This window comes from Salmo salar, chromosome 09, assembly GCF_965601325.2.
Source record: "Salmo salar chromosome 09, fSalSal1, whole genome shotgun sequence".
NCBI classification, from domain to species: domain Eukaryota; kingdom Metazoa; phylum Chordata; class Actinopteri; order Salmoniformes; family Salmonidae; genus Salmo; species Salmo salar.
Genome location: NC_138299.1, coordinates 69,031,005 through 69,048,146, shown reverse-complemented (window position 1 = coordinate 69,048,146; position 17,142 = coordinate 69,031,005). Strand labels below are relative to the sequence as shown.

The 17,142-nt window shown below is 41.6% G+C and overlaps 2 protein-coding genes across 2 annotated transcripts; both read right to left on the bottom strand.

Moving 5' to 3' along the window:
* Positions 1-2,445: 2,445 nt before the first annotated feature.
* On the bottom strand, positions 2,446-3,016 carry LOC106611604 (protein chibby homolog 1). Its single transcript, XM_014211992.3, has one exon. The coding sequence runs from the start codon at positions 3,014-3,016 to the stop codon at positions 2,447-2,449; it is 570 nt and encodes a 189-aa protein (XP_014067467.2). The 3' UTR covers position 2,446.
* Positions 3,017-6,774: 3,758 nt separating this feature from the next.
* On the bottom strand, positions 6,775-16,221 carry ltc4s (leukotriene C4 synthase). Its single transcript, XM_014211985.3, has 5 exons — positions 16,060-16,221; positions 15,700-15,799; positions 9,227-9,297; positions 8,187-8,268; positions 6,775-7,693 (listed from the first exon to the last, which is right to left on the bottom strand). Exons 1-5 carry the CDS (start codon positions 16,115-16,117, stop codon positions 7,525-7,527), a joined length of 480 nt encoding a protein of 159 aa, XP_014067460.3. The 5' UTR covers positions 16,118-16,221; the 3' UTR covers positions 6,775-7,524.
* Between the last annotated feature and the right edge of the window lie 921 nt (positions 16,222-17,142).

Sequence of the window (17,142 nt, the reverse complement as noted above, 5' to 3'; positions counted from 1 at the left end):
CTGCTCAAATGGTCAGAAACAGACTCCATGAGGGTGGTATGAGGGCCCGACGTCCACAGGTGGGGGTGTGCTTACAGCCCAACACCGTGCAGGACGTTTGGCATTTGCCAGAGAACACCAAGATTGGCAAATTCGCCACTGGCGCCTTGTGCTCTTGACAGATGAAAGCAGGTTCACACTGAGCACGTGACAGACGTGACAGAGTCTGGAGACGCCGTGGAGAATGTTCTGCTGCCTGCAACATCCTCCAGCATGACCGGTTTGGCGGTGGGTCAGTCATGGTGTGGGGTGGCATTTCTTTGGGGGGCCGCACAGCCCTCCATGTGCTCGCCAGAGGTAGCCTGACTGCCATTAGGTACCGAGATGAGATCCTCAGACCCCTTGTGAGACCATATGCTGGTGCGGTTGGCCCTGGGTTCCTCCTAATGCAAGACAATGCTAGACCTCATGTGGCTGGAGTGTGTCAGCAGTTCCTGCAAGAGGAAGGCATTGATGCTATGGACTGGCCCGCCCGTTCCCCAGACCTGAATCCAATTGAGCACATCTGGGACATCATGTCTCGCTCCATCCACCAACGCCACGTTGCACCACAGACTGTCCAGGAGTTGGCGGATGCTTTAGTCCAGGTCTGGGAGGAGATCCCTCAGGAGACCATCCGCCACCTCATCAGGAGCATGCCCAGGCGTTGTAGAGAGGTCATACAGGCACGTGGAGGCCACACACACACTACTGAGCCTCATTTTGACTTGTTTTAAGGACATTACATCAAACTTGGATCAGCCTGTAGTGTGGTTTTCCACTTTAATTTTGAGTATGACTCCAAATCCAGACCTCCATGGGTTGATAAATTGGATTTCCATTGACTATTTTTGTGTGATTTTGTTGTCAGCACATTCAACTATGAAAAGAAAAAAGTATTTAATAAGATTATTTCATTCATTCAGATCTAGGATGTGTTGTTTAAGCGTTCCCTTTATTTTTTTGAGCAGTGTATATATATAAAACAATGACTAAAGATAAATGTCCAAGTCTCTACCAGAACTGATTATTTCTTCGTCAGTCAACCTCGTGTTTTATCTGGATTTTATAAGCAATTCCTTCACTAAGAGCAGTTGAGGGAATATCAGGAACCAATAGCTCATCCACAGTTTACTGCGAACAGCTCACAGGACTTCAGAGGATCGTGCCACAGATTATCTCCATGCTGGCACAGGATACAAACGTTTTCTCTCTTTTTCTTCTCTCCGATTTAATATCTTTCTGCAGATGCATCCCAGTTGTTTGAGGGGGGGGGGGGGATTACTGGTCTTTTGGGGATGCAATGTAGGTCTTCCCCCGGTCCAAGAATCTGGGCCCGGACACGAACGGACCTGATGACAATGAGTGCCGAAGCAGAATCTTTTTTTCTTTTTTTTCTTCAAGGGGGACACAGACGGACCCGAGTGACCAAAGACTGTTTGTCAGCGAAGTTGCTCTTCTGGTTAACTAATATGTCTTTATATGTTGGCTAGGCCTTCTACAATTCAATAAATTCACCTTATTAGTGTAAAGTAAATACGCTATAAGGCTATGCAGAGCCGTGGTCGGGTCCACCTGGGTCTATAAGCTGTAGTTACATAGACTCGATTGAACCTTGAAAGCTGCCCATTGGAATTTTGCAAAACTATCAACAGGGTATCAATAGGTTAAGTGTGATACACATACAGTATCAATGAGAAATTAATTCTGCTGCTTAACATCAATACAATACTTGTAAATTAGATCATGATGTTTAGAATGTGCGTGTGTGTCAGCTGTGGAACACTGTGTGGAAAAGCTTCATTTCAGACAGGAAGTTCATTGGCACAGACGTCTTTTTACCCACAGTTCTAAGGGAAAATAAGAGCTAATGTGACATCAGTTATGGTGTGTAACCACCACAGCATCTGTACACCATACTGTTCCTGGACAAACCAGTACACAACAAGACTAAAGGTGCTTCCAAACCGATCGAAATGACACATCCAAAACTCAGTCAAACCAATGGTGTTCAATGACAGCCATGCATTGGGGCAAATCAAAATGGAAAGATATGAGATGCACTACATTTTCGTTGCACCGTCCAACTAAAAAGTTAGCGGGATCTCAATTTTTTACATAGCACATCCTGGCTAAGGATCTGTGTCAGAAAACTGAAAGCGAAAAACATGGTGTCTCCAGCCTCATTTCCCATCACTCCACCACACACCCGAAAGCACTCAGCAGACAACTATGCATCAGCAGTGGTATAAAGCTGCCCTAACGCCAACACACTTGCTGTAGCACAGGCTAGAATAGCCAGTCAAATACTTATCATTCAAAAAAAAAACACCAAGACCAATGAAACAGATGACAGTCAACCTCCGTTTATTCGTCCAGCAGGAACCATTTCATCCACTTCACACAGTCCCACTGTTATCATGCCGTTTTAGGACTTTCTTTTAGTAGACCCAATCTGGAAGCTTGCCCTTTTCAACTGAGGTGTTTGTGGTACTGCTAGGCTGTCCTGGCTTCCCCCCTCCCCAGGATCAGAGCCCTGTAGCTGGGCTGTGGTCTCTGCCAGCATGTCCATCAGCAGTTCCACCCGGATCTTCAGGGCATTATTCTCCTCCTGTAACTCCCGGTTCTTATTCTTCAGGCGGTGGATGCGGGTTCGGTCCCCTGCCTTTGGACTCCGGCCCTTGGCCCCTTGGGGCCTCTGCTGCAACAGCCACTGGCCCTCCTGGAAGATGAGGCTGTGGCCCCCCAGGGTGAGGGCCAGGGGGGCGTAATCGGGCCCCAGCTCGGTTTCATGGGAGTTGAAGTCAAGGTAGTAAAGGGAAGAAAGGGAGGCGTCGAGCCTGGCGGGAGGGAGTTTGGGGTTCCAGTTGCCTGGGGAGAGGGCCGTCGACGGGGTCCCCAGTTTATCCCACATCTCTCTGAATATGGACATCTTGGGGCGGCGCTCTGGCTCACCTCGGGTTCCTGCGCCGGGTTTGCTCCTGCCCTGGTGAATCATTTAATACATTTTTCTGGGAATGTTTTACACTAATGCAGGCATGATGCATTGCACAACATTCATTTAGTGCAGAAGAGAACTGAAAACAGTGTTTCCATAGTCCCTAAACATCTAAGACAGGGATAGCCAACATTCCTTTCGAGGGTGTGCAGGCTTTTGTTTCAACCCTGCTTTAAAAACACCTGACCATACATTATGTACAGTATGTTGCATAAATTAACAAATTAAAAAAAAAAATCATTCCACCAAAAAGTTTGTATAAACAGTCAAACAACCCCTCAATATATAAACCTGTGGTGTCCAGTTAAGGGTTCCCCCTCTGGGATACATTCAACTGAATGTAGAAGCACCTCATTTGACCCTCCACTTCCATTCAGAGCACAATCAACAACCAAGCCTTTCCTACCGTCCTGTTAAGGCTCCATGATGACAGGACCAGGACCTCTTCTAAACATCCACATAGATTAGTTACATTTATTTGCAACAAAGAAAACCTGCACATATAGTATCTCTCGAAGAGAGTTGGTCAGCCCTGATCTGATTAATAGGTTTAAAACACCTCCAGAAGAATACGCTGCATCGCAGTGCTAGAGGCGTCACTACAGACCAGGGTTCGATCCCGGGCTGCATCACAACCGGCCCTGATCGGGAGTACCATAGGGGTGGTGCACAATTGGCCCAGCGTCGTCAGGGTTGGGGGATGCTTTGGCCGGGGGGGGGCTTCACTTGGCTCATGGCGCTCTAGCGACTCCTTGTGGCAAGCAGGGCGCCTGCAGGCTGACCTCGTTCGTCAGTTGAACAGTGTTTCCTCCGACACATCGGTGCGGCTGGCTTTCGGTTTAAGCGGGCGGGTGTTAAGAAGCGCGGTTTGGCGAGTCATAATTCGGAGGACGCTTGACTCGACCTTCGCCTCCCGAGCACGTTGGGGAGTTGCAGCAATGAGACAAGATCAAAATTGGGGAACAGAATTGTTTTTATTTTATAAAAAAATATATATATATTACAGATGGAGATGAAGACTTAATCATTAACTTACCCACTCCTCCTGCCACTCCTCTCTGATACTTTTCATGCTTCTCAAGGTGTGTAGCGCCTTGGGTTTGAGAAAATAACTTTATAAATATTACTCATTATTCTGTTATGGTATGGAATCTTTGCACATTACCATAGCAACAGCATGGAAATGTTGGAGGACAATGACATTTAGAATCATTCCAGTGTACAGTAAGACTCCGGGATAGTAATAATCATAAATTACATATGTATAATTATTTTCATAGCAATCTCAAAGCGCTTCAAAGGCAAAAAAAACAAGAAATACATCATGAGTAGCCTAGCTATAGTTAGGTCAACCAATAGAGGCCAAATCTTTGCGCTTGCATCTTCCAAAGATGGAGGGATAGTTCATGGCTTGATCAGAGGAAGGATGATGGTTCAGCTACTGGACTTCTTCTCCTTCACAATGTATGGCACCATACATCAGCTCTGTGCGCCTGAAAGCTCACCCACAGTTCAGAGTAGTAGCCAGCCGTCCTTACTACGAGCCCTCTGCCTCAGCACTGCATCTTCCAATCCTCTCAAGCTTCAGGGGACTCTTCAACTGATGTTTTCAAAAAGATCAGGAACCAGCAGACAGGTATAACAAAAAAGCTGGTCCAGTGTCGATGCATCATTTGAAAACCCAGAAACAATTAGCCAGCTTGCCAAACCAAAAACAGGTGACCTGCCAGTCCAACTGCAAATATGTGGGACAGAACCACCAGAAATAAGCAATATTTTTTTTTATCTTTAAAGCTACCATATGCTGTTCTCTCTGTGTATGTCTTTTCCTAAAATGATCAGATTTTCTCCAAACGACAAACTGGTAAAGCTGAAGGATTTGGGGAGCCCAAACAGTGTCCCCATATGTGCATAGGTCTCAAATTATTTCAAATTTCTACCGAACTTCAATACAAATAGAATAACTAATGTTTAACATTCACAAAGTTAGTTGCTTTACTTATGAAGATACAATTTCAGTACAAATGAACATTTCACCAAAGATTACATTCAAATAAAAATGTACAAATGAGCAGATATCAAATAACAGTAATCCAAATGTTTTTTATTTCTTGATGTTTAACACTAAGATCCAGCACAGATCACTGGGCCATACAACAGAAACTAAATCACCAATGGAAAACAGGGGATTCCAAAAACCATTTCACACAATATACTTGTGTTGACATTAGGCCCAGTGCAATGAAAAATCAGTTTTTCCCTGTGTTTTATATCATATTGTACAACAGCTGATTAAACTTGTGAAAAAATGAGTCAGTTATTTCCTGATATTTCCTGTATTTTCAACAAGCAACTATCCACACAGGACCTTCTAATCAGCATGTTTGAATGGGTTTTAGTTTGGGCTTGACATCACCAGGCTAATAGTTGGTTAACAGACCAATAACAGCGTTCCAAACCTCGCTGCTAATAACAGCTACTTTAAATTCTCCTCCCCACTAAGACCACTCCAAGTTAGACAGAGAAATAATTCTTGCTAGAAAAATTTTATTTTTGCTAAAAAGCTATTTTGGTCAATTTTAATGGAAAACTATTACTGTAAGGTTTAAATTGTTATGCAGATATTTTTGATATTGATATAAAAACAGCTACATTGGGCCTTTTGTCCATTGGCCAAAAAGAGGTCATGTTTTACTTACCCCAAATAAAATTGTCAGTTAACATGCACAAAATTTGGGCCATTTAATCATTAAAATGTAAAGTACCTTTCTTTAGGTGAGATGGCATTTTTGGTCCAGATAATGACATCAGAATCTGATTATTCTGACCAATCATTTTTTATTTGCATATGTATCCTCCTACTTTGAAGGGGTACACGGGGTAGGCTCTAGAGTCTAGACCAGGGATGGGCAACGTTGATGGGGGTGAGGGCCACAAAAAATCTGAACTCATCATGGGAGGCCGTATTGGCTCGTGGGTCTGCATACCCACACATGCAGTTAGAGCAGACCCTAGGCTTTTGGAGGCCCTAAGCAACATTTGCAGTTTTAAGGCAAGTTTGCTAAAAATCTACACATTTTGTAATGGAGCAGAGAGAAGATTTAGCAATTTTATAAATCATTTCATGCAATTCTACTCATTTTGCCATGGGGCAGAGAGAAAAATGTGCAGTTTTACAGCTAACTTACTGCAATGCTACACATTTTGCAATAGAGTGGAGAGAAATGTTTGGTAATTCGACCATGATTACTGCAAGTTTAGATCGCAACAATATTTTCTTTGGTCTTTGGAAATTGGTCCGCGGGCCTACAAAGGGAGGGCTGGGCCGCCAGTTGCCCATCCCTGGTCTAGACGATTCTATCCACCAATCAGGGCTGAATATGTAAATATATTTACATTTGTATCAACACACCCACAAGATCAGACTGAGCATTCCAATGGCAAAAGGACGCTCGGTGAAATAATATATTTTGAATTTGAGTTATTTTCAATAAACAAACAGATTTAGACATAAAATAATTTCTAAATAAAATAAACATGGGGCTTTAACATCGTTTGGATGCATCAGCACACTTATAACAGTCTAACCCCTTTTTTTCTCTCGGGTTTTACCAAATTGCTTGCTAATTTTGTAAGGAAGTTCCCTTGCTTGAACAGAGTTGGAATTCACAAATGTGGATTATTTATATACTTTTAACCTTCTACAGTAGCCGAATAGTAGACAAGTGAAGTAAGATAACATTTAATTTTTTGGCAATAATGATAGCAAGGGAGTTGCTTTTTCCACAAGCCTTTTTCTTATGGCAATTAATGACACTAAACACACAGGCTAGCTAGCACACTAGTCAGTCAGCACACTGGACAACTAAATAAAATGTTTAGGCCTATATTCTCTGTCTAAACTGAAAAACACTTAGGCCTACTGGAGTTGCAAGGTGATTTGCTAAATGAAGGACTGGGGGCAATTTGAGCTGCGACTCACGCTACCCAAACAGGTGCTTCTTTCTAATCAATATCACTGTTCGCTCCCGTTTTAATATGAGTTGAGACACACAGTTAACAGCATTAAAGCTTAAATGATTCCCTTCTTAACTATTAGGTACTCACATTTGGCAGGTGTTTCTTTTGGCTGTGTTTGATATGAGCTTACACTTGGTATGCAGGTTTTTGGAAAAGATTAAGCTAACTTTACTAATTAATGAATAGGCCTACCCTGTTTGCTTTCATCAAAACAATGTTTTTGTTCCATATTTCAGTCTGAAACATGCCTTGGTTTAAGGGGACTGTAACCTCAATCTAAATGGCACACAAGCAGTTCGTAAAATAGCCTACAATAGGCCTAGACCGGACATAACTATCATTTCAAAACTGCAGCTCAAGGTTGGAACACATCTTTCCCTACTTCAATCAACAATTCCATTTAGTAGTCTTGATTTGGCAATGAAGGTAGCTTGTCTGCAGTTGTTAGTGTATCCCATCATCTCTCCTTTAATCTCTTCTCCTCCTGCTCATCCCTTACAGTCCCCCCCCTCCTCCTCAGTCAGGTCCAGGATAGAACTGGCGAGCTGCTTCAGGTCCAGATCCAGGTAGAACCGACACATAGAACCCAGAATCCCCAGGGCGGAAAACCCGATCAGAACCCACAGAACCTTGGCACAGAAATACAGAGGGGCTAGTCTGGGAAGGAGAGAAAGAGGGGTGAGAGCAAGAGAGAGAATTTAATTCTCAGCAATGCATTATTCAGAAACAATGACTTAATATTGTTGGTTTGGAGTACATTGACTTAACACGACAAAATTACATTTGGACAGAATATGAGATTCAACTTTTCTAAAAAAACTTCCTATGGGAAAGATACAGGGAAAGTGACAGTTGAGGAATTGTTCAAGCCTCCAGATAATAGAAAACAGACCACCCCATTTTGACAACTCTGCAAAAAGAAGGCTCTGGTATCCACATGTAGAAGGCACCTGCTGCTATTTATTACGAGGGAACACTGATTCTGATTCTATACTTCAAAATGAAATCACTCCTTACTCTCTTTCTTGAGAATCAATGATCTAATACGCCAGACATGTAATTCCAAGGAACAGAACGATGATCTGCAATGCCAAGGAATGCGGCATAATTATAGGAACAGGCCCCGAGGGACAGACCGATAGGTCATTACCGTCCGTGTGCCATTTTAGCATAGCCCCTGAAGTACTGGTAGCGCCCGTACAGGTATAGGAGTCCACATAGTGCTGACAGACCTAGGTGACGAAGAGAAAAATGTTGTCATAATTTAGCAGTTAAAAGGGAAATCTGGGATTTAAACAACAAAGCGGTCACTCCGCCACTTCTTTCAGTAAACAGCTGAGTGATGGGGCAGGAGAAACCACTCAAATTCATATATGGAGCTATTGATGCAAGGACTGACCAACCATGATATCAAAACAAAAGTTTTAATCATATTTTGAAGCTATACAGTGTTTGTTTACATACTTCAAACAATGGAGTAAAATAAGCTTATATTATTGGGTTGTGATGGAGTAAGACAGTTAAACTAAACTCATGAGACATTTATAAGTTATACTCTTCAAGAATCAATGGCTATAGATTGGTATCAGAAGTCTAATTGCACTATGGTGTGATAAGGGTGTCTGCTAAATGACAAATGTAAATGTTAAAATGAACACCTGCAAAGCATGTTTGGTATTATTCTCATGAGCTCCTCCCCCAAAACAAGGCCAATAATAATACCCAGTGTGCTTTGCAATTGTTCATTTTTACATTTACAGTTTGTTCATTTAGCAGACACTCTTATCCAGAGCGACTTAGTCAGTGCATTCAACTAAGGTAGATAAACAACCAAATATCACAGTGATAGCAAGTCAGTTTTTTCCCCCATTACTGAGAATGTTGTTGCAGTGAAGGCATGTTAGAAAATGTTAAAATATACAAAATACCTGTATTTTAATCTAGATCCAATACAAAATTATTTAGCTCTTTATTTTTGATACATTGGTATCATTAGAGTATCTTGGAAAAATATATATTTTGCCCATCTCTGCCTGTCATAAAACATAAAATCTTCTTTTCATTTCCTCAATGGGAGTCAATTTCACTCAAAGAGGAAGTCACAACACAAACATTCAGTGAAATTGTAAGAAAATGCATGGGGCTCTGTGGGTGCACTGAGGCAGCAGAGAATTTATTTTGGGTGCCTACCTTGGCTGAAGAAGAGTCCAGACACCCATAGGATGATGATGAAGATCGGGAAATATTCAGAGCAGTTGGCTCTAAAGAAACAAAACAAAAATCCATCCAAGAGCCAAGAATCATTGAAAAATACATATCAAGCACATTTGGGCAATTCTACAAATGCGGTGGCTTTTAGGCAAAAATTAAATCCACTTTTCTTGACCTAGGGGCAATTCGGTGGCTTTTGGGCATGCCATTTCTGACTATAACATTTTTCTTGAGCAAATTATCTTGCAATGTATTTGGGTAAATATTCCAGGGTTCATACAGACCGTGGCAAGTCAAATTCAAGGCCGTTCAAGTACTAATATTTATTTTCAAGGACCATCAAGTTGTAATAGCTCCTCCCATGCAATAGTTTCTAGTCGCCACCAGATGGCATCATGGCCACAACCTCCTGATTTTTTATTTTTACTATTCATCACCACCTTACAAGTTCTACTCAACAATACGTGTTTCACTACATACATGATGGTAAGTCAGTACTGATGATGTTGACTGATTTCCTTATATGAACTGTAACTTAGTAAAATCTTTGAAATTGTTGCATGTTGCGATTATATTTTTTTCAGTGTACATATTAAATTGTCTTTATATTTCACTACATTTTAGGTCCCACAGGCTGTCCCAACACATGACATGGAAATGAATTCCGACAGCATAAAAGGCCCTTAATTGACTCTAAAATGATGTATTCTATACCCATTTGAAGAGAAACAAGTTCATGTGTTTGATAAGATCAAATATTCTCTCAGGGAATCATATTTAAATTTTAGAGGACCCCACATGGGACCCTTTCTGTTAAAGGTCCCCAAAGCACACACTTCCCTGTGTCGCTCGTCTTCAGCACGCTGCAGCTAGCGACTGGAACAAACACTCAATCTGGACAGTTTGATCTCAATCTCTTCATTCAGACTCAACCACGGGCACTGACAATTGTGGCAGCTTCGCGTTATGTATTTTCTCTACCTTCTTACCCTTTGCTGTTGTCTGTGCCAAATAATGTATCATGTTTTGCTGTTGCCATGCTGTGTTGTCTTAGGTCTCCATGTAGTGTTCTCTTTTCGTGATGTGTGTTTTGTCCTGTATTTTTAATCTTAGCCCCTGTCCCCACAGGAGGCTTTTTGCCTTTTGGTAGGCCGTCATTGTAAATAAAAAAGTGTTAACTGACTTGCCAAATTAAATAAAACCACAGTACTACTAACCTCTCTCCCTGCTTGCTTCAATGCTTCCTATGTGCATCTCATTTGCCTCCATTGCCGCCTGACTCACCACTGTCTCACTACTCGCTATAAAGAATATGTATTTTGTTATGAGAATTTATAGCCCATCTTTTGATTATAGTTAGCTAGTTTAATTTCAGTCAACTGCTCCTGCTGTGGTCAGGCGGCGTTCAACGTTAGCTTCCAACCGCATCCTTCTAACTAACTAGTCATAGCTCGCTAGCTAACGTTACCTGGCTAACAGCCATAGTCCTTGAGCTACCTAACTAGCTAGACTGACTGAAATATCAGTGACTATTTACAAGTTGTACACTCATTTTCCGAGAGTCAGTTATTTTGTTTGGGGGGGGATGTATGTTGACACGCAAGAGTCGAGGGATGTTAAAAACATTCCCACTCTCAGCGGCGTCTCACTCCTACTTTCCCACACTGGTCTGGACTAAGGTAGTTATTTTTAACCTCGGTTTATATCGTGGCGAAGTTTCCCATTGGGCAGAGTAGTGAATGAATGCGACGCTATCAAGGCAAATCCGGGGGAGCAGGCTTACTTTTTTTAATTTAACCTTTATTTAGGCAAATCAGTCTTGCCGCACGGATCCCGTAACCGGGATCAACAGCGCCATATTCAAAACCAAATCTAATAATTTCTGTTTCTCAAACATAGGACTATTTTACACCATTTTGTAGATACACTTCTCCTGAATCGAACCACATTGTCCGATTTCAAAAAGGCTTTACAGCGAAAGCAAAACATTAGATTATGTTAGGAGAGTACATCGACACAAATAACCACACAGCCATTTTCCAAGCAACTAGCATGCATCACAAATACCCAAAACACAGCACTAACCTTTGACGATCTTCATCAGATGACACTCCTAGGACATCATGTTACACAATACATGCATGTTTTGTTCGACAAAGTTCATATTTATATATAAAAACAGCATTTTACATCAGCGCGTGACGTTCAGAAAATATTTCCCTCAAATACTGCCGGTGAATCAGCGCTACAATTTACAAAAATACTTGTCATAAACGTTGATAAAAAATTAAACTGTCATTCAAACAATTATAGATGAACATTGCCTTTATGCAAACGCTATGGAAGATTTTAAAAAAGCTTCACGAGGAAAGCACTCTTTGGAATAATCTGAGTACTGAGCTCAGAAAAATACACTAGGCTATACAGATAGCCGCCATCTTGGAGTCATCTAAAATCATACATTGCATTAGAAATATTCCCTTACCTTTGATGATCATCAGAAGGCACTTCCAGGAATCCCAGGTCCACAACAAATGTTGTTTTGTTCGATAAAGTCCATAATTTATGTCCAAATAACTCCTTGTTGTTCACGCGTTCAGTAAGCTACTCCAAGTGTAGAAAGCGCGCGGAAGATGTCGCGACGAAAAGTTTAAAAAAAGTTGTATTTACGTTCGTTCAAACGTCAAACGTTGTAAAACATTCAGCTTTAGGGCCTTCAGAAAGTGAAGATTCAATAATATTTCAACCGGACGGTTCCTGTGTCTTGAAAAAGGTTTTGGAACGGGAGGGATCCATCCTCATGAACGCGCTCCAAGAAGTGATGTCACCCCCTGCCTCAACAACTTCACCTCCTTGCCATTCGGGCTCTGTTCATCGTAGAAGCTTAAAACAACTTTGTAAAGACTGTCGACATCTAGTGGAAGCCGTAGGAAGTGCACAATTATTACTACGTCACTGTGTATTCAATAGGAAACGACTTGAAGAGAGCCCATGCATCCAGATTTCCACTTCCTGGTAGGATTTCTCTCAGGTTTTTGCTTGCCATATGAGTTCTGTTATACTCACAGACACCATTTAAACGGTTTTAGAAACTTCAGAGTGTTTTCTAACCAAATATGCATATCCTAGCTTCTGAGTTTGAATAGGAGGCAGTTTAATATGGGCACATTGTTTTTCCGAAATTGTCAATAATGCCCCCTATCCTTAAGGAGCTGTACTCGTATTAACAATGACGGCCTACATAACGAGCATACATGATTCCACTCGTTTGCAGAGCTAGCTATACAGTGTTTGTCAGATCAAGAAGGCTTCTGAGCGTTGATCAAAGCTGGGAACGCAATAAGTGGGTAAATGATCATTAACAAAATAAAAAAGGTGCGTAAACGACGTTTACCCTCTACTAGATCACTGGCTGAGTCTGGCAAAAACCATGGTCATTGGTGCGCCTCAGCCACGCTCAAGGTCCTAAACGATATAACCACCATCGATAAGAGACAATACTGTGCAGCTGTATTCATTGACCTGGCCAAGGCTTTCGACTGTCAATCACCACATTCTTATCGGCAAACTCAACAGCCTTGGTTTCTCAAATGACTGCCTCGCCTGGTTCACCAACTACTTCTCAGACAGAGTTCAGCGTGTCAAATCGGAGGGTCTGTTGTCTGGACCTCTGGCAGTCTATGGGGTGCCACAGGGTTCAATTCTCGGGCCGACTTTTCTCTGTATACATCAATGATGTTGCTCTTGCTGCTGGTGATTCTCTGATCCACCTCTATGCAGACGACAGCATTCTGTATACTTCTGGCCCCTCTTTGGACACTGTGTTAACAAACCTCCAGATGAGCTTCAATGCCATACAACTCTCCTTCCGTGGCCTCCAACTGCTTTTAAATGCAAGTAAAACTAAATGCATGCTTTTCAACCAATCGCTGCCCGCACCTGCCCGCCCGTCCAGCATCACTACTCTGAACGGTTCTGACTGAACACGTGGACAACTACAAATACCTAGGTGTCTGGCTAGACTGTAAACTCTCCTTCCAGACTCACATGAAGCATCTCCAATCCAAAATGAAATCTAGAATCAGCTTCCTATTTCGCAACAAAGCATCCTTCACTCATGCTGCCAAACACACCCTCGTAAAACTGACTATCCTGCCGATCCTTGACTTCGGCGATATCATTTACAAAATAGCCTCCAACACTCTACTCAGCAAATTGGATGCAGTCTATCACAGTGCCATCCGTTTTGTCACCAAAGCCCCATATACTACCCACCACTGCGACCTGTATGCTCTCATTGGCTGGCCCTCGCTACATATCCGTCGCCAAACCCACTGGCTCCAGGTCATCTAAGTCTTTGCTAGGTAAAGCCCCGCATTCTCAGCTCAGAGGTCACCATAGCAGCATCCACCTGTAGCACACGCTCCAGCAGGTATATTTCACTGGTCACCCCCAAAGCCAATTCCTCTTTGGCCACCTTTCCTTCCAGTTCTCTGCTGAACGAACTGCAAAAATCACTGAAGCTGGAGACTCGTATCTCCCTCACTAACTTTAAGCACCAGCTGTCAGAGCAGCTCACAGATCACTGCACCTGTACATTGCCCATCAGTAAATAGCCCATCCAACTACCTCATCCCCAAACATTTTTTTTTCTCCTTTGCATCCCAGAATCTCTACTTGCACATTCATCTTCTGCACATCTATCACTCCAGTGTTTAATTGCTAAATTGTAATTATTTCACCACTATGGCCTATTTATTGCCTTACCTCCCTCATCTTACCTAATTTGCCCACACTGTATATAGCCTTTTTTTCCTATTGCGTTATTGACTGTATGTTTGTTTATTCCATGTGTAACTCTGTTGTTGTTTGTGTTGCACTGCTTTGCTTTATCTTGGCCAGGTCGCAGTTGTAGATGAGAACTTGTTCTCAACTAGCCTACCTGGTTAAATAAAGGTGAAGTAAAATAACATTTAAAATTAATAAAACATCAATATTCTGCCAGGCAGACTTAAATCTATATTTTACAAAAATATAAATGCAACATGGAACAATTAACGGTTTTACTGAGTTATGGTTCATAAGGAAATCAGTCAATTGAAATAAATGTTTTAGGCCCGAATCTATGGATTTCACATGACTTGGCAGTGGCGTAGCCATGGGTGGACCTGGGAGGGCATAGGCCCACCCATTTGGGAGCCCAGCCAATCAGAATTTGTTTTTCCCCACAAAATGGCTTTATTACAGGCAGAAATACTCCTGTTTCATCAGCTGTCTGGGTGGCTGCTCTTAGACGACCCCGCAGGTGAAGAAGCCGGATGTGGAGGTCGTGGGCTGGCGTGGTTACACGTGGTCTGCGGTTGTGATGCCGTTTGGATGTACTGCCAAATGTTCTAAAATGACGTTGGAGGCAGCTTATGGTAGAGAAATGATGATTAAATTCTCTGGCAACAGCTCTGGTGGACATTCCTGCAGTCAGCATGACAATTGCACACTCCCTCAAAACTTGAGATATCTGTGGCATTGTGTTGTGTGACAAAAAGCACATTTTAGAGTGGCCTTTTATTATCCCCAGCACGAGCTGCACCTGTGCAATGATCTTGCTGTTTAATCAGCATCTTGATATGCCACACCTATCAGGTAGATTGATTATCTATGCAAAGGAGAAATGCTCACTAACAGGGATGTAAAGAAATTTGTTCACAAAATTTGAAATAAGCTTTTTGTATGTATGGAACATTTCAGGGATCTTTTATTTCACCTCGTGAAACATGGGACCAACACGTTACCTGTTGCGTTTTGTTCAGTATACATTTGCCCGGCATTTTAGCTGTCGATGTGGTGTTTGGCGGTGCCTAAAATCAATCAGTTCTGATTAGGCGCTGGCTGAGTGGCAGTGTGATTGGAATGAGCGAGCTCTTCTGGCAACCAGACCGCAAAACACTTGAGGAAATAAAACTCTGTAGTCTGCCTGGAAACTCATTTGCAAGACAAATACGTTTCTAATATTTTTCATATTACCATATTTGATAATTTTGTCCTCTCATTTTCATTTAAGTACTTTTCATGTACCAACTTCATAAAAATGTCAGATTTAAGGTATTCCAGTACTTGAATTTCAGAGTGCCAAATTCAAGTACTTTAAGAACCTCAAACACCTTTGACAATAAACTAAATAGGCCTACACTCTACATCTATTGTCTGTGAAACAGAGTTGGTTGTTTCCACTTGTTTTTAATATTCAAGCACTCATATTCGTTGGTTCAATTCCAATGACAATAAGGGGCATTGTTATTGGCCCCGCTTGCAGACAGGGGGAAATCGCGAACGTCAGGTCTCACCAGTATGATAATGTAACAACTTAATACTAAAATTATATTTGGGTAAATTAAGTATAGAAATCAGTATTAATTGCTAATAGACATTTGTCATTTCAGATCTAGCAGACTTACTGAGCTCTGAAGACCCTCTCAAACTCTGGGGGTCCTGAGGTGCTGGGTGGGGAGACAGAGTACTTGCGTCTGGCGTATATCACCTGCAGAGAGAAGTAAGCTACAACAAAAACACACATCACAATAGCCACGCTATAAAAACCTGAAAAATAATTTCCCCACACACTTCTTGACAAGGAAATTGTACCAGCACTCAAAGAATCAGATATGATAAGATGTGCATTTTCTGCCACAGGTTAACATTTACAATGTTAAATTGAATATAAACAAGTTCACTTAATTACTTGTACTATGATAATGACCACAGGTTTATCATAAAAGCACTGCACTTTTTATAGAAAGAAAATATTATCAACTTACCTTGCTCTAACACACCCATCACCGTTACTCCTGCAATGAGCACTACCTGATCCAGCATATTTTAGAGCTAAAAGTGACTCTCCTTTCAACGTGGTGTTCAGATGCAAACTGTTTCTCTGACTGAGTAGAACAATAGGTGTCAACGCGGAGGAAGAGGCGGCAACTTCCTGATTTGATTAGCCTGTACATTAGGGTCATTTATTATCCATTTATGGCAATGGAATTTACAGTGGGGCAAAAAAGTATTTAGTCAGCTACCAATTGTGCAAGTTCTCCCACTTAAAAAGATGAGGCCTGTAATTTTCATCATAGCTACACTTCAACGATGACAGACAAAATGATAAGAAAAAAAATCTGGAAAATCACTACAATGTGATTATCTGGATTTTTTTTTTCTCATTTTGTCTGTCATAGTTGAAGTGTACCTATGATGAAAATTACAGGCCTCTCATCTTTTTAAAAGTGGGAGAACTTGCACAATTGGTGGCTGACTAAATACTTTTGCCCCACTGTATTTTTTTATCTTTCAAAACTTTTATTCTGGATCAGAATGATCTGGATTCTGTAATCCTCTTTTAAGCTTTCCAGGATCAGATCGATGTGGCTGTTAAGACTTTTTCAGAAGATAAAATCGTCTCATTCTGATCCAGATACCACAATATCAACATCACATAATACAGCTTTTCAGAGCTTTGAACAGGACTACACCTTGCCCTCGACCGGACAGGTTATGGTACGACTTCTACACTGTCATAGGGAAAGATAGAGTAAACTACATGAATAAAGGTAATTAGATTATTATTATTTTTTTTAAAGTGCCTGTTTATCACTTAAAAGTACACACATTTGAAACTTGTCAAATGTAGCCTAGCAACTGACCACATACTTCTACTGCGGTCAATTTAACATAATGAACATTTTGTTTCCAGATCTAAGAAAGTATTTATATTTTTAACTTCACTTTAGTTAGATATTTCTTGGTTGTAGTGCCTTTCACCTTTCTAAGTCCACCCTGAATCTACCCTTCAAGTGGGATCAAGATAATCCTGAATTTCAGCTTCAAAACCTATCCTAATCACTACC